General features: G+C 42.7%; 3 protein-coding genes across 3 annotated transcripts; all 3 read left to right on the top strand.

Annotated features, from left to right (window-relative positions):
• The first annotated feature begins 3,352 nt into the window (after window positions 1-3,352).
• On the top strand, window positions 3,353-3,910 carry LOC115949755. The gene has a single exon (XM_031067042.1). The coding sequence runs from the start codon at window positions 3,353-3,355 to the stop codon at window positions 3,908-3,910; it is 558 nt and encodes a 185-aa protein (XP_030922902.1).
• A 10,839-nt stretch (window positions 3,911-14,749) lies between these two features.
• LOC115949772 lies at window positions 14,750-15,259 on the top strand. Its single transcript, XM_031067054.1, has one exon. It carries the CDS (start codon window positions 14,750-14,752, stop codon window positions 15,257-15,259), a length of 510 nt encoding a protein of 169 aa, XP_030922914.1.
• A 96-nt stretch (window positions 15,260-15,355) lies between these two features.
• On the top strand, window positions 15,356-15,862 carry LOC115949779. Its single transcript, XM_031067059.1, has one exon. It carries the CDS (start codon window positions 15,356-15,358, stop codon window positions 15,860-15,862), a length of 507 nt encoding a protein of 168 aa, XP_030922919.1.
• Window positions 15,863-21,724: the final 5,862 nt, after the last annotated feature.

Raw genomic sequence — 21,724 nt, forward strand, 5'->3', positions numbered from 1 at the left:
AAACGAAAATTTGAACTTTTAATATTCGACTGAGCTTGTTTACCGTTCTAGGAGAAATTCTAACTTAGATATCAATCCTAGAATTATCTAAAGGTGAACACTCGATATCTATTAAAAAATAGAGAATCCACTTCAAACAATCACGTTTGTGCTAGACAGGATGTGGAGAAATCTAGAGTGGATCTTCACGCATGCATGTTTATTCACCTCGTTGCTTGGAGATCCAAGAGGGCAGTGAAAGTAGTTGACATTGTTACGTGTGATATGCTAACTGTCAACGACGTATATTAGTGGGAATCGATGATGCCATAGATGATAGAACTTAATTCTCGTAGAAATGCAAAAACCTATTGCCCACTTTCTACAATTAATCTTGCAACATTGCTCGTAAATTTAACAAAATTTAACTAATTGCTAACCCATATTATGCACGGAAACCTACCTATTTATGAGATAGACTAAAATAATTTTATAAAATCTTAAATTGATTAAGAAATTACACAATTACATGATTTACACTTGTATGACTTCAATTTGTATTACAATTTAATGAAAAAGTCATTGCTTGAACATGTAATGGTTTACAAAAAATTTATCAGAAAATTTTAGATACTACAAAAAAATAACTCAAAAATTCAGATATTAAAACTTTTGAAATACCAAAAAATATTAAAGAATCAAATAATTCACTACTTAGAAATTATTGAAACAAAACAAAATATAAATGACTAAAAAATAGAAAAATATAAGAAGAAGATTGGATTACATTCAAAAGAATAATCCATGGCTATAAGTTTGCACCCTATCATAAAATATTACGTTGGTGAAGTAGAGAGATGATGATGATGATGATGATGATAATAATAATAATAATAATAATATCAGTGTTTGAGTTTGAGTTTAAATTGGACTTGTTAGAGAGATAAAATTTCACTCCTTGTTAAGTTTGGATTAAACAAAAATAATTTTGTTAAAAAAAATGATGAGTTTGAGTTTAAATTGGACTTGTTAGAGAGATAGAGTTTCACTCTTTGTTAAGTTTGGATTAAACAAAAATAATTTTGTTAAAAAAAATGATGAATTTGAGTTTAAATTGGACTTGTTAGAGAGATAGAGTTTCACTCTTTGTTAAGTTTGGATTAAACAAAAATAATTTTATTTAAATATTGTGCTGACGTGGAAAATCGTGAGAGTTTCAGAAATTTCGGTATATATATATATTACAATTCCTAAAAATAATAAATCTTTCGAGCAACATATATTAAAACATCAATATCACAGAATATGAAACCTAGTTTAGTTAAAATATAACACACTACACGCGCTCGCGCACATACACATATATAAACTACACCCTCCTATATGATCAAACCTTTGAGTATACGTGTGAGTTCATGCATGTATGCATGCATGTGTGTGCACACTTGCTTATGTGTGTGAGTTTGCATGCTTGTGTGTCATAATAATCATCTAATAAAAATTTATGGACAAAGTTTAGTTACAAAATTGGTTTTAGCTTAAAACTATAACCTTACTCAACAAAATAAACATTATTATATATTTTGAAAATTTAATCGTTGAATTGCATGTTTTTTACATGTCAAATTTTGTGTCAATCGGATATTATTTACTATATGATATATCTATAAGCTTATATTTGATTCATAATTTTAAACTACAGAAATTTGCAATTTAAAAAATTTCTTGATGACATAGCTGTTGATCCTTAATTTTTTAGAAATTTTGCAAGCTTGTAAGATAAAAGAAGAAGATGTAATCCAATTGTAGATTTATCGAAATTCACCTCCAATAAAAAGATATTGAGTATGGTTGCAACCTTAGACTACAACCAATTTTGTTGATAAACTTTATCAATTTTGTAAATATACTTTAATCATAATTTATTTAGTGATGTAACATTAATAGAAGCTACATTATGTAGTGATCTAATTTATTGCTTTTTCTATAAGCTGCATTAATGATTTTTCTATAAGTTGTATAATTTGTAAAATATCTCAACACTGCTTTGAAAAATTACTCTTCATATTTTTTTAGTATTAAGACATAGACCAATATGATCTTTCTTTTCTTTTTTTTAGAGCAAAAAAAAAAAAATCATTTTTAAGAGCCGCAATTTCTTCTATATATAAAATAAAATAAAAATATTTAAAAAAAGAAGAAGAAGGTTTCAAGTTACCTGAAGGGGTAAAAATTGGCATGACGAACCTTCGTTATGTTGGGCCTGACGGATCCTAGCCCATGTGCCGACAGTGGGTAAGCCCAGGGCATAGCAGAAACCCTGACTTGAAATACTTGCTACACACGCCTAAATCCTGGTAGAATCCCAAAGGAAATAGGAATCCTAGCACAAGAAGAATTCCGGAAGATACATGCGTTAATGAAAGACCTTCTCTACAAGGAAAAGTCTTGTCCATCACGTTTGAGATTATTCAAGAGGATTCCTATAAGGAAAAGACTTCTACATCAAGGAAGAGAGGCCAACTTTTTACTACTATAAAAACCCCAATACCCTCACAAATCAAGGGACGCATGATTTACCCCTCTCTAGCACTCTAGAGTTGAGAATAGTTCTAACTTGACCTTCAAAGGGTATTTGGCCGGCACCACACCGGTGCCCTCTGTTAGATCACTTCTTTCTTCTTGCAGGTCGCTATTTCAACCATGCAAGGATCGTTTAGTTCACTGGTGATTTTACGGCATCATCAATTGGTGCCGTCTGTGGGGAACATCGAGTTTAGCCAGATTACCGCTTCCCGGACATAGGAGTTGCATGGTACTCATTCATTCGATGACTACAACCAACAATGTTCAAGGAGACGAACCGCCACGATCCACGGCATTGGAGAGGCAGGTCCAAACTCTCATGGCAGCAATGGAACGTCTCACAAAACAAAACCATGATTTAGAGGAACAACTACACCAAAAGGACGCAGGACACAATGTTCAAAAGGAAAACCAAGAAGGTACCAGTGCCGAACGAAGGGAACAAGAGAGGCCAGAGGGCAGTAACGCCCCAAGCAGACCAGAGTGGCAAAATATGAGCCTTCCATCTCTCATGGAAACAGCCCCTCCACCTATTGTAACAGAGATGCAGGCGATGAAGGAATAGATGGAGGTCATGATGAATGCCCTCAAGGGACGAGTGTCCAATGATCTTGATGACCTAGTAAACAGGACCGATTCACCGTTCACTACCTCCGTCAACTCTTTCCCCCTGCCACAGAAATTCTGCATGCCCTAGATCGAAAGCTACGACGGGGTCAAGGACCCCTTCGATCACCTTGAAACTTTCAAGACCCTGATGTACCTTCAAGGAGTACCAGACGAAATCATGTGTAGGGCTTTTCCTATGACGTTGAAGGGTCCGACAAGAATTTGGTTCAGCAGATTAACGCCGAACTCCATCAACACTTTCAAGGAGTTGAGCGCCCAGTTCACCTCGCACTTTATTGGAGGACATAGGTACAAGAGGTCTACTGCGTGCTTAATGAGCATCATGCAGCGAAAAGATGAGACGCTGAGATCCTACATAACACATTTCAACAAGGAGGCCCTTTCAATTGATGAAGCGGATGATAAGATACTCGTAGCAGCATTCACTAACGGGTTAAGGAAGGGTAAGTTTTTGTTTTCTTTATACAATAACGACCTAAAAACCATGTCGGACGTGCTCTACAGAGCCACCAAATACATGAACGCGGAAGATGCATTGCTGGCCCGCGAGGAGAAGCCCAGAAAGAGGGAAAGGCAGGAGGACACACGACAAGATAGGGGGCGAAAGATGGCCAGAACTGGAGATCAACGAGATGAAAGACGCTCTAGACCCCCCACTGGGAAGTTCACGAGCTTCATGCCATTAACTACCCCGATAAATCAAGTCTTAATGTAGATCAAAGATGAAGGAGCCCTGGCGGTCCTTGGAAAGCTAAAAGGAGATCCCAACAAGAGGCCAAGGGACAAGTATTGTCACTTCCACCAAGACCACAGGCACGACACAGCCAACTGCTACAATCTGAAACAGCAGATTGAGGTTCTTATTAGACAAGGGAAGCTACAGAGGTTCGTCAATAATGAAAGAACCGATCCGCCCCAAAAGCAGGTCCTATAACAAGAGAACGAGCGCCCTAGACCACTTATAGGGGACATAAGGATGATCTAGGGGGCACTGCCGTGGCCGAATATTCCAAAAAAGCCCGTAAAACCTACCTCAGAATGGTCCATAGCGTCCAACTTACAAGGTCTCTACCTAAAATGCCACGAATAGACAACCCCATCATCGGATTTTCAGAAGATGATGCTCGGAGACTTCACCATCCGCATGACGACGCACTTGTGGTCAGCTTGCAAATAGGAGATTATAACATGCATCGGGTCCTTGTCGACAACGGTAGTTCAGCAGACATACTATACTACCTGGTGTTCCAGCAAATGAGAATTGACAGAGAACAGTTAACACCAACGAACGCCCCTCTCGTGGGATTTGGAGGAACGAAGGTGTTCCCCTTGGGCACAATTACACTATTTGTGACGGCAGGTGACTATCCTCAGCAGATCACAAGGGATGTAATGTTTCTCGTAGTCGACTGCTCGTCTGCTTACAATGCCATTCTCAGATGGCCTACTCTCAATTCCTGGAAGGTGGTAACTTCAACATACCATTTGATAATTAAATTCCCGATGGAGTACGGGGTAGGAGAACTGCATGGAAATCAAGTAGCAGCACGGGAATGCTATATTGTCATGTTAGAGATGGAGGATCAACAACAAACAATGTGTATCGGAGAACAACGAACACTAGCAGAGCCAGTTGAGGAACTGGAAAAGGTGAGCCTTGATGACACACAGCCGGAACGAACGGCTAGAATTAGCACATAAACTAGTTGGCCGGTGCGCCAAACGCTCACGACTTTCCTCAGAGATAACCAAGACATGTTCGCCTGGAGTCACGAAGACATGCCAGGAATTGACCCCTCAGTCATGGTCCACAAGTTAAATGCATTGCCCTCATTCCCTCCAATCTGACAAAAGAAACGAGTGTTCGCCCAGGAGCAGGACAAGGCCATAGCAGAGGAAGTTCGAAAATTACTAGAGGCAAATTTCATCCGAGAAGTATACTACTCCGACTGGTTGGCAAATGTCGTCATGGTTAAAAAGGCCAACGGAAAATGGAGGATGTGTGTAAACTTCATGGACCTCAACAAAGCTTGTCCTAAAGACAACTACCCACTCTCGCGAATAGATACCTTGGTAGATTCAACTGCAAGACACTAGCTCTTAAGTTTCATGGACGCCTTCTCGGGCTACAACTAGATCAAAATGGAAGAATCTGATCAAGAAAAGACCTCATTTGTTACAAGCCAAGGACTATTCTGCTACAAGGTGATGCCATTCGGACTTAAAAATGCTGGGGCAACATACCAGAGGTTAATGAACAAAATGTTTGCACACCAGATTGAGAGGAACGTACAAGTTTATATTGACAACATGTTAGTAAAGAGTCTGCGCGAAGATGACCACCTCAACGACCTCAGGGAAACCTTTGACACACTCAGGTCATACAATATGAAGCTCAATCCAAACAAGTGTGCATTCGGAGTAACAGCAGGGAAATTCCTGGGCTTCATGGTATCCCAAAAAGGAATAGAGGTCAACCCGGAGAAGATACGGGCCATAATGGAGTTGGAACCACCAAGGACGGTTAAGGAGGTCCAAAGTTTTAATGGAAAAATCGCAGCCCTAAATAGGTTCGTCTCGAGAGTGACAGACAGATGTCTACCCTTCTTCCGCACTCTTAGAAAAACATTCGAGTGGACAGACGAATACCAAACGACATTTGACAACTTAAAGGCATATCTTTCCGTTCCACCATTGCTTAGTCCATCCAAGCCAGGAGAAGAGCTTTACCTGTATTTAGCCATCTCACACGCCGTCGTAAGCGCAGCTATGGTAAAAGAGGAAGACGGATCGCAGAGACCTGTCTACTTCACGAGCCGAGCACTCTGAGGGGCAGAAGAGAGGTACCCTCAGATGGAGAAGTTGGCTTTTGTGTTGATAATCGTAGCGCGAAGACACAAACCATACTTCCAAGCACATACCATCATTGTTTTGACGGACAAGCCCTTGAGAAAAGTTATGAGTAGTCCAGATGCAACAAGAAGGATGGCTTTGTGGGTAGTAGAGCTTAGCGAGTTTAACATCCAGTACCGTCCGCGAACAGCTGTAAAAAGGCAAGTAGTGGCTGACTTTATCATCGAATTCACCCTCGGAGACGGCCAGGGGGCAGAAAAGAAAAGACAGTGGAATATTTATACTGACGGATCTTCGAATAAACGAGCCGGAGGAGCCGGCGTAGTGATCCAAACCCCGGAGAGAGATAAGATCCAATGCATGATCCGACTAGATTTCCCCACAACCAACAACGAGGCAGAATATGAAGCCTTGGTGGCAGGGCTAGACCTTGCAAAGGCTGCAGGTGCGGAAAACATAGTCATACATTGCGATTCATAGGTAGTAACAAGCCAGATTAATGGCGGCTACGAGTGTAAGAACGAAAAGATGAAGAGGTATCTAGAAGAAGTGAAGTACTGAATCGGCGACCTCGAAGTCAAATTCATTCAAATCCTAAGGGAAGAAAATGAATGTGCCGACCATCTAGCAAAAGCCACCTCAGCCGAATTTATACTTGTCCCCGAACAGGTATTATCATTCTTTCAAGTCTCCTCACTTATTAACAACGAAACGAATATGCAGGAAGTAGATTCTGAATACAACTAGACTACGCCATTGATATCCTATCTGAAAACTGGCGTGTTACCAAATGGGAAGGACGCCGCAAGAAAATTGAACGTCCAAGCATCACGATTTGTACTGATAAAAGATGTCTTATACAAAAGAGGTTTCTCTTAACCATACCTGAGGTGTTTAGGCCACGAGGAAGCAAGTTACATAATGAGAGAAATCCACGAAGGTGTCTGCGGAAACCACTCAGGGGGAAGGTCATTAGTACATAAGTTGATCTGAGCAGGATACTATTGGCCTACAATGCTGAAGGACACGCAAGCTTATGTCAGGTCCTGCGACAAGTGTCAGAGGTTCAGCAATTTCATCAAGCAACTGTCTGAAGAATTGACCCCTATGATGGCACCTTGGTTGTTCGCACAATGGGGACTAGATATCATGGGCTCGTTCCCAACAGCGGTTAGGCAGCTAAAGTTTTTGGTAGTTGGCATAGACTATCTCACTAAGTGGGTAGAAGCAGAGGCCTTAGCCACCATCACAGAGAAGAATATCTGAAGTTTTATCTGGAGAAATATCATATGCAGGTACGGGATACCCAGAGTGCTGGTCTCTAACAATGGTAAGCAATTTGACAACAACGCGTTCAGACTCTTCTGCTCGGAGCTAAGGATCAAGAAACACTACTCATCGCCCGCACACCCACAGGCTAATGGGCAAGTCGAAGTCACAAACGATCCTTGCTCAAGATAATTAAGACCCGGCTCGAGGGGGCAAAGGGTATCTGACTGGAAGAACTACCAAGCGTTTTGTGGGCATACCGGACTACAGCAAGAACAACCACTGGAGAAACGCCATTTCGACTAGCATATGGAAGTGAAGCTGTCATTCCCGTAGAAGTGGGGCTCACAAGCTACCGGGTGGAGAACTATGACAAGGATAAGAACGAAGAGGTCATACGCCTTCAGCTCGACCTAGTGGACGAAGTCAGAGCAGCAGCAAAACAGAGGTTAGCGCGTTATCAGAATCTCATGGCGAAATACTACAACTCCAAAGTGAGGCATACGGACTTTCAGGTCGGAGATCTTGTACTACGGAAGATAATGGGTGCCATTAGAGATCCTTCACAAGGAAAGCTCGGCCCCAACTGGGAAGGACCCTACAAGATCGCATCATGGCAAAGGAAGGGCACCTACCACCTCGAGACGCTGGACAGACAAAAACTGCAACAACCATGGAACGTGGAGCATCTATGAAAATACTACCAGTAGAGATAATATGAAGAACAGCGACAATCCCTAATTTCCCAGTTTATTTAAATTTAGCTACAATTACTAGTTTTTCTTTGACAATTTTTGCTACAATATTCTATGCCTTTTTAAGCCCAAGGGGGCAGGTACTTTTTCCTACAAACGTATTTTTATTTTTTAAAGAGGAATATTCAAACACAACCGTGTTTTTCTACTTGAATTCTCACAAAGTTCAAAAGTGAACAAGAGAAAAAAAATGTCCAAAAAATGGACGGATCACCCATAGGGTGGAAATTATTATCAACTCCACAAAGTGGACGGATCACCCATACGGTGGGAATTATTATGAAGTCCACAAAGTGGACTGATCACCAATTGGGTGGAAATTATTATGAAATCCACAAAGTAGACGGATCACCCATAGGGTGAATTTATTATCAAGCCCACAAAGTGGATGGACCATCTATAGGTTGGAAGCTATTATTAAAGTCCACTAACGGATCAACCAAAAAAGGATAAAGTTCCTAAAAAGTCCATAAAAATGGACGGTTACTCAAAGTCCACAATATGAATGGATCATCCTAGACGGGTGATATTCAAAGTCCATAAAAATGGACGGATAACAAATAAAGTATACTAAAGTAGGTGAATCATCCCTGACTGGTAAAAACTCCTTAAGTCAATAAAAATGGACGGTTAGCACAAAATCCACAAACTGGATGGGTAGTCCCGGACGGGTGAAATCCCTAAGCCCGTAAAAATGGCGGTTAATATACAAAGTCCACTAGTTGGACAAAGCAACCCAAACGGATGACGACAAATCCATAAAATGGACAGATAACGATAAGTTCTAAGTTAACATAAGTGGACGGATACAAACCCATCAACTGCACGAATCATCCCATAAGGTGAAAATTCCAAGTCCACAGACAAGGACGGGATAAACTACATCGTATTTGAGGAGGACGGTAAGTCCACAATAAAATGATACAAGCCCATAAAAATGGCTGGTTCTCCATATAATGGACAACTGGAGAGGACGGAGATGTGTACATCTCATTCAAATAAAAATAAAGATTGAAAAAGCAAGCAAAAAGTTGTGAAATAAAGCAACATTGACGGATAAAACCCTCAAAGGGAAATTGTTCAATACACAAAATTAACGACAAATTGTTCTCAAATATACAAAAAAAGAAAAAACTATCTACTCTTTAGGGTTGACATCTTGAACATTATTTGCTTGAGCTGACTCTCCGTCACCTTGAGCTGCTTCCTCAGCAAAAAGTTCATATGTATTCTCTGAGGCGGCGGGCATAACAGACGTCTGGGCTTAATCGTCAACGTTTATCACGGACACGTCCAGGGCAGGATAGGCTTTCTTAAATTGATGGAGCGCGTCATCAAAACCTTGCAGGAATGAGTCTCCCAGCTCGGCCAATAAGGCATCGAAGTCACGGTATTCTCGGACCGCTACCTCCTTAGCTTGACAGAGTTTTTCCTTCAGGTCTTAGATCTCCTTATCTTTGACCTCCAAGGCCTTCCTCGCCTCATCCATCTTTTGCTAAAGCTCCTTCCTTACCTGCTCTGAAAGCTTAAACTTTTCCTCCATAGTGGACTTCTATTTATTAAGTCGACCCAGCTCATCCTCCGTCTGCTCTGCCCTTGCTCGCACACGGTCCAAAGCCGTCTCACGGTTGATGCATCGATCCATAAGCCCCTTCATCATAATCATGGACTGAAACAAAAAGTTTGAGGGGTTAGATAAAAAAAAAGGTGGAACGGACAGACGTAAGTCGACGGACAAGGATTACCTGTGCTATAGCAAAGAGACCCGTCTCCCCCATGGCCTCCGTCGAGTGATTGCCCAAATCCTCGTAGTCTTCCGACGTGATGATAGATGAAAGCTTCTCCAGGGCATATTTGGAGTCGTCACAGAGGAGGGAAGGTGGCTTCTCTTGGCTAGTAGACGGAGCCTTCATAAAACCCTTTCCAGACCCGTGCTTTGCTTAGGTGACCATCTTCGCACCCTCAACCACCAACCCTACAACGGGCTCTAATGGGACTTTTTGTTGTTTAAGGGGACGGTCCCCTTTCAACGATTGTTGCTTCCTTTTAATGGACGAAACCGTCCCCTTAGGAGCCACATCGTCGGACTCCTTTCTCTTTGCAGCCTGTGTTTTAATCATTGCCCTCCTCTTGGCGTCATCCATCTCTGAAAACAAGGACGGATGAAATTATTAACTAAAAAAGCCAAAAGACATTAATTCAAAATAAGGTTAATGGACTTACGTCTATGAATTTTTGCGTTATATTTGATGGCTTCCGGCGTAGGTTCAAGACCGTCACAATACCAGTGGATTGTGTCCGAATTTACTAACTTCGCCTAAGTCCTTTCCTCCGGCTTGGTCTTTGAAAAAATCTTCTCAAGAACACTGAACTCCTCAATACTAACTTGTGGATGCCGTCTAACTGCAAAAGAAATGGACGGTTAAGAAGAGATGGAGAAACTTCAACTAAACAAATGTAAAAAGAATCAAAAACTAGGACGGATGCGTACTGGACGGATTTAGTACTCCCCAGGTCGTGTCGACGGGCATATATTCTGTCTCCCCTGGATAACCCATCCACTTGTCACCCTCTAAGAAGAAGTAATGACTCTTCCAGTCTCTATTTGAGTCGAGTGTTTCAAATATGACCTTCAACAACGGACTCCTACTAGCAAAATTATACATCCCCCTTGACCTGTCTATTTCGTCTGGTCGGTAGTAATGAAGGAATTCACGCACCGTCAGCCTCCTAGCGCCATCTGTCATAGCACCATAAAGAATCTCCATTGCTATGAAGACTCTCCAGGCATTAGGGGATATCTGGGTGACGGACAGACCCAAATACTTTAGAAGCTCTCTGTGCAGGGTACTTAGTGGAAACCTAAGTCCCGCCTTCAGCATCTGTTCGTACACTCTAACACCATCTACCCCCTTATAATAACATTTCTCTGATACATAGGGTAGACGGATTGGAATATTATCTGGAATTTGAAAATTAGCCCTAAATGTGTTGAAGTGTTTCTCCTTGATGACAGATGTGAAATTATGCACTGTCCACTCTGGTAGCATGATGAACTCCCTAAGTCCATCAGCACCAATGACGGATCTCAATGGTTCATCCTCGCCGTCATCAGAAGTATCTTCTGGTTTAGCCATCTCCATATCCTCATTTGTTGAGGACGAGGAAGAGGCGGACGGACTTCTCTCTTCGCCTGGACTCTCTTGGTCTTTATGACCAGACGAGTATACTTCCTCGTAATTCGCCCCGTCGCGAACGACTGACTGATTACTTGACGCACTAGACATTGCCTACACGTGACGACAAAACCTAAGACTGACGAATCTAGAAGTGATGACGGGTGTGTAAAAAGTTCTAAAAAAATAAGATATGCATTTGCAGGACTTATGAAAAGAAAATACTCACCAAGTCTGAATAACTGAAGGTCGACGGTTGTATAGATGACGGGTACAGCTATTCGACGGATCGCTTTCTGACAAGGTTGACGATGGCGCTCTGACAATATATTTTAGCTGAAAAGTGGAGAAATGAAAGAGGAGAAGTGTGATATATATATATATATATATATGAAATGCACAGAAGACAAAGCGACGCTTTGATCCAGGGAAAAATCCAATCAAAAAGTGACATGTGTCGTACCTCATAAATGCTTGACAACCTGTCAACAAATGATCGCAATTCACGTCATCCTCTTTGAAAACCGTCAACTCCAAGAACCTTAAACCGTCAACCCCAGGAACCTTAAACCGTCAACCCCAAGAATATTGAACCGTCACCCTATTGGTCTATCCACTCAAGCATGACGGACCATAGGGTGAAGGGGGCAACTGAAGGGATAAACAGACCTTCGTTATGTTGGGCCTGACGAATCCTAGGCCATAGGCCGATAGTGGGTAAGCCCAAGGCATAGCAAAAACCTTGACTTGAAATACTTGCTACACACGCTTGAATCCTGGTAGAATCCTAAAGGAAATAGGAATCCTAGCACAAGAAGAATTCCGGAAGATACGCGCGTTAATGAAAGACCTTCTCTACAAGGAAAAGTCTTGTCCATCACGTTTGGGATTATTCAAGAGGATTCCTATAAGGAAAAGACTTCTACATCATGGAAGAGAGGCCAACCTTATACTACTATAAAAGCCCCAATACCCTCACAAATCAAGAGACGCATAATTTACCCCTCTCTAGCACTCTAGAATTGAGAATAGTTCTAACTTGACCTTCGGAGGGTATTTGGCCGGCACCACACTGGTGCCCTCTGTTAGATCACTTCTTTCTTCTTGCAGGTCGCTATTTCAAGCGTGCAAGGATCGTGTAGCTCACTGGTGATTTTACGGCATCATCATTACCTTTCTTGTTTTCTTAACTTTAGCAAATGCACATCGTGTGAGGCCATATTTTTATTTATTAAAACCAAAAGTTTATGCTAGATAATGAATTTAAATTAAACAATAATTTTCCTTAAATTTTGTGAAACTTTTGTTAATAAATTTTTAATCGGAGTAGAATGTTATTAAACTTCTTGGAATTTTGGTAATAGAGTTTCTCCTCGAGCAAATTACTTGAGAGAATATAAGACACATAAAGTATGCTATGACTTGTGCGTCGTATAGCACTTATTTTTTACTTTCTTTGAGAAGAATATAGCACTTACCTCAAACGACATATTCACAAACATTATTTTATTTTTTCCAAGAAAAATTATTTTATTATAGTACTGAAAATGATGAAATAAATATTTATTTTAAAAGCACTTGCTTGTGACATTGAAATCTATTGATTTATGATGTATTTTACAAATTGTATAACTTATAAACAAGTAATTAATATATATTTTTTAAAGCACGTGAATTATATCATTTTTAAATTTATAGGATCAAATCTTTGTATAAATAATAACTAATAAATAACTCCGTGCATATGCATGAATACAATAAAAAATAATCATAATTATACTGTTAAAATTATATATATTTTTAGAAGATGTTCAAATTATACATAGTATAAGTTTACACTTGTTTTAAATCTTACATTTATAAAATATGTAATGATTTCTCATTTTATATATATATATATATATATATAACTATAATTTAGAATTTAATTGGTTTTACGCTCTTAAATTTTTGCACCCAATAATTCAATTGTCACAAAAATTAAAAATTTAAATGAATACGTTACGGAAAATTGGACTCTAATTAAAATCCAATTTAGAATCTAATTGGATTTGGACTCTTCGATTTTTACACTCAATAATTCACTTAGCGCAAAATTAAAAATTAAATGGGACACGTGGTGGTGGGTTTCAGTTAGCTCAACTAGTAAAGTCTCAGATGGTTGTATAAGAGATCTAGAGTTCTGTATGGCACCGAGGTGCCCAGATCCAATTGGGCCTTGGATTCAGGCCCAGTAGCACGACCCAATTTTTCAATCCCTTTTTATTCTACCCTCACAAACTACAAGTCCAAGTCTCGTCACCTAACCACTGCTCGATGTAAAATGTCCGAATAATAAAGAAAGACTGAAATCCGAACATACCATAGTATGCTGGGCAGTTTCCAAGAAACATCACTACCGAGCATATTCGCTTGAGTTGGAACCAAGTTCCAAAGCCACAATCGTTGCATTCTACTCTCACCTAAACATCCACTTACAACAGATAATATTGGACCTTCAATTGCCCTAACTATGGCAGTAATCATGATCTCTCCACTAATTTAGAGCTATAAATAGGAGAAGTTAGGGAAGGAAAATGGGTGGTTGAGAGGTTCACAAAAGATATAGAGAAGAGAGCAAAACAGCGATTCAGAAAGAGAGAGAATAAACTACGTTGAGTCTCTGTGTCGAGAACGACCCAAAATAGGAAATCTTAAACCCACCTTATAAGTAAGTTGTGAGCCCAAGTGAGGTTAAGCCTAACAGCCTCATTTCCAACTCGCACAATTGGCACCCACCGTGGGGCTATCCTACGAAGCTGTGATTCGATTGAGACTCAAGCACGGGAAATGTCCGAAGGGCATTCGGGAGGCCAAGCCGAGAACGAATTGGTAGGATCTTCTCGGGACTCCACATGGCGGGAAAGAAGGTAGAAAAGGCATGAGGATAAGGAGCATGGGCGAGAAGAAGAAGAATCTAGCCTGGGGGAAGGGTCAGACCAGACTCACCGAACAATGTCGAGTGCCTCAAAGCACGGGCAACGTGATGGGTGAGACCAAGAGCTAGAGTAGTTACGAAGACTGGAGAGGGATTTGGAGTTAGAGGCAAGGGGTTGGCGCCAGAGAAGGGACCAAGACAACCGAGAAAGGAGGGATGGTAGTGTGGGAAATCGAGGCGAGGAGAGCTCTAGCTAGTAAAATCCCCGATGATTCTGGGACCGTTCACTTTCCCAAGAATCACATCGACATAGGAACCGCTTGCATTCCCGCGAGACGCGTTAGCGCCGCAACCGTTCACGTTCACGCAGATATGACGACCGTGGTTCAGATTCCCCGAAGGAACGACAACCCTACAATGTTGCCATGGACACAATGAGCCGAGCCTTACGAAGAGCTACTCAGTCACCGTTCTCAAATGAAATTGAACAGGCCCCTCTGCCGAGCCAATTTACACGGCCACCGTTTAACTCATAAAATGGGAAAACGGACCCGATGGTACACGTCAGTCATTATATCCATATGATGTCTTTGCATGCACACAATGATGCGCTGATGTGTAAAGTGTTCCCCTCTAGTCTCGGCTCCACGGCCTTGAGATGGTTTGATGGGTTACGAAAAGGTTCTATTCGCAGTTTTGCCGAGCTGATCCAAGAGTTTGGCACTCGATTCGTGACATGTAACCGGGTGCCGCAACCGGTGGACGCACTACTTTCCATAAAAATGAGGGTCGACGAAACCCTTCAAAGTTATGCCAATCGATATTGGGAGCTATACAATGAAATCAGTGGGGGCAATGAGAAGATTGCGGCAAGCACTTTCAGGATGGGGCTTCCCGAAGATTCTGAACTACGGGAGTCGTTGACGAAAAGACCTCTCGAGGATATGAGGCAACTTATGAGGCATATTGAGAAGTATAAACGTCTCGAAGATGATCGGCTGCAGAATAAGGGTAAGGCCCCGTTGCTTGGTTGCTCCCAACAGGGCGTTTTTCCAACGAGACCAAAGAAGGATTTCAGGATACAGGAACCATAAGCACAAATTTGAGGGGTGAATGTGGCGTTCAAAGAGCTGGTACACAAAATTTTAGACCGGATTAAAAACGAATCGTTCTTTAGGTGGCCGAACAAGATGGGGGGCGACCCGTCTCGGAGGAATCAAAACTTGTACTGCACATACCACAGAGATAAAGGGCACACCACCGAGCAGTGCCGGGTATTAAAAGATCATCTGGAGCAACTAATGAAGGCAGGATATTTGAAAGAGTTCGTAATGGATTCCGGTAACCGGGATGCCGGCCATGGTGCTCAGCAAAAAGGGAACCCCCTCCCGCTGCCATTGGGAGTGATCGAGGTCATCCATGCTGCCCCGAAGGGTGGAGCCATAACCAAAAGAGGATTGTTAACAGTGATGCCCAAAGAAACCTGTACAGAAAGACAATCACTCGGAAAGAGGATGAAAGTTGGCCGGCTGGTAATTTCTTTTGACGAGGAAGATTTGGAGGGAACGATCCAACCCTATGATGATGCATTGGTAGTAACAACGCGGATAAGCGGCTTCTTAGTGAAAAAGGTGATGATAGACCAGGGAAGCGGAGCCGATGTAATGTACCCAGATTTGTTCGAGGGGCTCGGATAAATAAATCAAGACTTGATGAAGTATGATACGCCATTGGTCTCATTTGACGGAAGAGTGGTGATCCCCGAGGGTCAAATTTCTTTTTCGGTGAATATGGAGGGCAAGGAAGTGATGGTGACCTTCATAGTAGTCAAATCGTTCTCCCCGTACACGACAATCCTGGGAAGACCTTGGATTCACGCAATGAAGGCTGTTCCGTCCACCCTGCATGTGAAAGTTAAATTTCCCACCGAGCATGGAGTTGCCATGGTACGAGGAAACCAGCAAGTGGCTAGGTAGTGCCTAGTCGCCGTGGTCAAGTGGAAAGGCGAGCAGGTTGAACAAAAGGAAACCACCGAAAGAGCATCTTCATAGCAATTACAGAAGCCCCGAAAGTAGGGGCAAGTTGTGCCAAGGAGGTTTTGAAGGTCAAAATTTTTCCAAACACTGACAAGTATTTCCAAATAAGGACGAGCATGAAAGACCGAAATAAGGTAGAAATATTGTTATTCCTTTTGTAGAATGTGGATGTCTTTGCATAGAGTCCGTACGAAGTGCCCGGAGTAGACCTCGAGTTCATTGTCCATAAGCTCAACGTGGACCCATCATTCCCCCCGAAGAAGCAAAAGCCGAGAAGAGCATCGAAAAAGCATGTTGACGCGGTCAAGTTAGAAGTTTAGAGGCTAAAGGAAGTTGGGGTGATAAGAGAAATATTCTTCCCGGAATGGTTAGCAAATACAATGGTAGTGAAGAAAAAGAATGGCAAGTGGAGGGTTTGTGTGGACTTCACAGACTTAAACCGGACATGCCCTAAAGACCCGTTTCCATTGCCAAAGATCGATCAATTGGTAGATGCTACATACAGACACACGAGGATGAGCTTCTTGGACGCCTTTCAGGGGTATCATCAGATTGCCCTGGGACCCGAGGACCGAGAAAAGACAGCATTCATTTCCTCGGATGCAAACTATCACTATAACATAATGCCATTTAGGTTAAAGAACGTCGGAGCCACGTACCAACGGATGATGACAAGGATGTTCTGAGAAAAAATTGGGTGCACAGTAGAAGTATACATTGACAATATGGTAGTAAAGAGTAAACAGGAAGCACGACATGTAGAAGATCTTTGGGGATTGTTTGAGGTACTTCGACAACATAAGCTATGCCCAAATGCTGAGAAGTGCACTTTCAGCGTGGGGGCTGGTAAGTTCTTGGGATATCTGATCTCTAATCGAGAGATAGAGGTCAACCTCGACCAGATCGAAGCCATGAATTGCCTCAGACCGCCGAGCAATCCCAAAGAAATGCAAGTATTAACTGGGATGTTAGCTACACTTAATCGGTTCATTTCCAAATTTGATGATCGCTGCAGTCCATTTTATCAACTTATGAAGAAGTGGAAAGGATTTCAATGGGATAAGGAGTGTGACAAAGCCTTTCAGGATCTGAAGGAGTATCTGACGCAAGCGCCCATGTTAATGACCCCATATTCCGGAGAAAATTTATTCATGTAGTTCTCGGTGTCCGATCACGCCGTAAGCGCTGTGCTACTGAAGGACCGAGGAATACAGCAACCGTTGTATTACATAAGCAAAACTTTGGTAGATGCTGAGACGAGATATCTGCCCTTGGAGAAGTTAGTGTTGGCCTTGGTGCACATAACAAGGAAGCTACTGCATTACTTTCAGGCTCATACTGTGTTCGTCCTGATCGAGTATCCCTTGTAGTCGTTGTTAAAAATGTCAGACTTCACGGGCCGAATAGCTAAGTGGGGGACTTGGCTAGGTTCCTTCGACACAAGGTATAGGCCGCGAAGCTCAATGAAGGGGCAGGTTCTTGCTGATTTCATTGTAGAGTTCTCCCCTAAGAACGACGGGAAGATAATCTGTAATGTAGAGAGTCGCCCGTGGAAGGTGTTTGTGGACGGCGCTTCAAGTGCTATGGGGGTCGGAGCCGGAATTGTCATAATCACTCCAAAGGGTATACGACTGGAGCATTCCTTCAAATTGGGGTTCAGAGCCTCTAATAACGAGGCAGAGTACGAGGCCTTACGTGCCAGATTGAGGACCGTTTTATGCCTGGGCGCACGGGATGTGGAGATTTATTCGGATTCTCGGCTAGTTGTGTATCAAATCTAGGGAAGCTTTGAAGCTCAGGATTCTCAAATGAAATCCTATCTGAGCACAGCTAAGCAAATCATTAGCAAGTTCGGAACAATAAAGGTGGCCCAGGTCAACCGGGCACAAAACAGACACGCTGACTCACTAACCACATTAGCCTCATCAATGACCGATGAGGTTCCTTGGCTTATCAAAGTAGAATTTATAAGGGAGCCAAGTATCGGTATGGAAGATATTTGTACTTGGTTGGGGTCGACGTCGTTGTGATTTCAACAACCAGGCCGTGCTGGATGGACCCGATCATTGACTTCTTGGCCGAGGATAGAGTTCCAGACGATGAAAAAGAGGCTGAAAAGATTCGTCGGGTGGCTTCCCGGTATTGGTTGTCAGTAGATCGCAAATTGTACCGGATGTCTTTTGGAGGTCTGTACCTGTTATGCTTACATCCCAAGAAAGTAAATGAACTTCTGTCCGAGCTGCATGACGAGGTGTGTGGAAGTCATGTTGGGGGGTGCTCGTTAGAACACAGAGCGATGACTCAAGGGTTTTGGTGGCCACAGATGCAGAAGGATGCAGCGAAATATGCGCGGAAATGTGAACAATGCCAAAAACACACTCCTCTGGTCCACCAGCTAGCAAGTCGTTTAAACCCCATCAATAGTCCATGGCCATTTGCACAATAGGGGCTAGACATCCTCGGCCCATTCCCCCGAGCAACAGGTAACCATCGATTCGTGTTGGTGGCGGTTGATTATTTCACAAAATGGGCAGAAGCCGAGGCCCTGGCAAATATCCGGGATATGGACGTGAAGAAGTTTGTATGGAAGAACATAGTCACGAGATTCGGGGTGCCAGACTTACTGATATCAGACAATGGGCTACAGTTTGACAGCAAAGCTTTCTGAACCTTTTACAACGATCTCGGCATCAAAAACAGGTATTCTACTCTGGTGTATCCCTAAAGCAACAGCCAAGCAAAGGCAATAAACAAGACCATTTTGAATGGGTTGAAGAGAATGTTGGATGGGGCAAAAGGAAGATGGGCCGATGAATTACCTAACGTTTTGTGGGCTTACCGTACAACCCCCAGAAGTCCACAAGGGAGACTCCGTTCTCCTTAATGTATGGAGCAAAAACCATGATACTGACCGAAGTAAACTTGTGCAGTGCACAAGTCGCAGGATTTGACCCCATCCAGAACGATGGTTTAATGCTAGAGCACTTGGATTGGTTGAAAGAGTGCTGGGAAGCAGCAACAGTATGGCTCACAGAATACCAGCAAAGACTTGCCCAACGATACAACCGAGATGTAAAAGTTAGGGAATTCAGTGCTGGAGACTTGGTGTTGAGAAAAGTTGTGGGAAACATGTGGGACGTAGGTGCAGGGAAGTTAGCTCAAACGTGGGAGGGACCATACAAAGTTACTGCCATTGCAGGCGTGGGAGCGTACTATTTAGAAGACCTTGATGAGAGGCCACTCCCCCGGCCATGGAATGTCCACAACCTAAAGAAGTTTTACCAATAACCATTCGTGCACGGAAACGTAAGTCTAAATCTTGTACACCGCTCTAGTCAATATAATGATGAAGTTCCTTGTTCCAGCTATATTCAATTTCATTATTGTGCATTAAGTATTAATTAATTGCATATTTAGTATTAATGGATTACGTTAAGGACAAAAACCTCATTCTCAGTTCAATCAAAATCACCGAGCAGGCGAAAACCTTATTCATATAAGAAAATTCTAAGGACAAAAACCTCATTCTCGGTTTGATCGAAATCGCCGAGCAGGTGGAAACCTTATTCATATAAAAAAATTCTAAGGGCAGAAACCTCATTCTCGGTTCAATCAAAATCGCTGAGCAGGTGGAAACCTTATTCATATAAAAAAATTCAAAGGACAGAAACCTCATTCTCGGTTAGATCAAAATCGCCGAGCAGGGGAAACCTTATCCTTATAAAAAAAATTCTAAGGGCAGAAACCTTATTCTCAGTTCAATCAAAATCGCCGAGCAGGTGGGAACCTTATGCCAGAGCATGAGGCATCTTGTTGTTCATCTTCTTAAGAAAGAAAATATGTGTTGTATAAAACACACAATATATGGGGGCTTGATTTATCCCACTGTGCAAGTCATTCCCGGCCATACATGCGAGAAGATAAGTGGCAACAACAAAAAAGAGGGGAAGAAAACAATACGGAACAAAGTAATAACCAAGCATTCACGGGCATGATCAAAGCAAACACACGACAAGTAAATCACCATCCAAATAAAGTTAACAGAAAAGTAGAATCAATGTCTCATCGCCAAACCCGGCAACTGCATATGGGTCATCCCTAGGAAATAAATAAATTGTTCAGTCACCACAGCCCGATGACATACGCAAATTTACCGAAAAAGAAATAGTATTAAAATGCAATAAAAAGAAATTAAAGCATTAAAGAGTCGGTTCGGCAATTAACTTAATGGAACGGAGGGTCCGGTCTGATCTGCTGCCTCGGTCTGCTGCTGGTCAGCCACGGGAGAATGCAGGTCCCCACCAGGTGATGCTGGTGGCTTCCATCTCATCCGGCTCTGCATGTGCATCAATCTGTTCCACCAGTTCCCTCATACTTGCTATTTCCTCCTCGTCAATGGGCACCGGGGGTCCTAGGCTGCAGCGATTGAGTTCAGGAAAGGAATCTAGCCGGGATCTCTCAGAGGGGAATCCTCGGGGACCCCCAAAATCTGTAGAGTAGCGAACCACCCAGCCTCAAGACCCAACCTTCAAGCTTGGTTCATAACTGGCTCCGCAGAATTCTCGGCATCAGCGAACCCTTCATTGTACCATTTCTCCTCGCAAGCCTCCAAAGCCACCCTCAGGTCGGCAAGTTCCTCGACTTGAGCAGTGTTCAAGCTAATTGCCTCGGCTAGCTTAACATCCGTCTCGTTCTGCTTAGCCAAGAGTTCCGCAAACCTTTTCTCCGTCAATGCTCTATTCTTCTCCGCGGCAGCAGCTTTTTTCTCAGCAGTATCAACTGCCTTTATTTTCTCCTTAGCTATCTTAACAGCCGTCTCCCGTGCCTCCCTCTCCCAGTCAGCCTCCTCAGCAAGTTCCTTGGCGCGGCCATCCAAAATATGGGCCAGTTAAGCAGCCTAACAAAAACAAAAATTAGTACAGTAACAAAATGAAAGGTAAATGGAAAATAATAAATGTGTAAAGCACAATAAAAAATTAGTAAGTAAAGGGTTACCGCGATAGTATGCCACTGTAGCCAACGCCCCATGGACTCCTCCGACCATTCTTCAAAGGTGTGTACATCATAAGGCAAAAGGAGGCCCTTTGCCAAGGTTTGAGCAATGCGGCCCCCTTCACCTTTCTCCCACATCTGCACACAAGCAGTTGCAGGAAGTGGCTTGCCGTCCAACAGAAATTTAGGCTTCCACGCCTGCAAGGCTTGAGAGGAGGACGTTACGCTCGACCCAACTTGGGTTTGCGGCTCATGGATGACAATGCCTCTAGTTGGTCGGGGAGGAGTCCAAGCTGCTGCTTCTCCCGGATCCGTAGGCATTTGCTCGGCAGCCCTCTGCCTCTTCTGGACTCGTCTGGTTTGAGGAGGAGGTGGAGGAGGAGGTGCTTGAGTTTAGCTTTGGGAGGGTGGCTACTGCGCAGCTTGCCTCGCGCCGGGCACGAAGCGGTCTATGGTCATGGTCTTCCGGGTCACCATATCTTCGCTGAGGAAGGGCTCGGTGTCTGAAAGATCAGTTATGTCAACTACAAA

Source organism: Quercus lobata, chromosome 1 (assembly GCF_001633185.2).
Source record: "Quercus lobata isolate SW786 chromosome 1, ValleyOak3.0 Primary Assembly, whole genome shotgun sequence".
NCBI lineage: Eukaryota > Viridiplantae > Streptophyta > Magnoliopsida > Fagales > Fagaceae > Quercus > Quercus lobata.

What these genes read in the sequence shown, in the direction of transcription:
- LOC115949772 (XM_031067054.1), top strand. Translation starts at nt 14,750, where the DNA reads ATGTCTTTGCATGCACACAATGATGCGCTGATGTGTAAAGTGTTCCCC.
- LOC115949755 (XM_031067042.1), top strand. Translation starts at nt 3,353, where the DNA reads ATGTGTAGGGCTTTTCCTATGACGTTGAAGGGTCCGACAAGAATTTGG.
- LOC115949779 (XM_031067059.1), top strand. Translation starts at nt 15,356, where the DNA reads ATGGGGGGCGACCCGTCTCGGAGGAATCAAAACTTGTACTGCACATAC.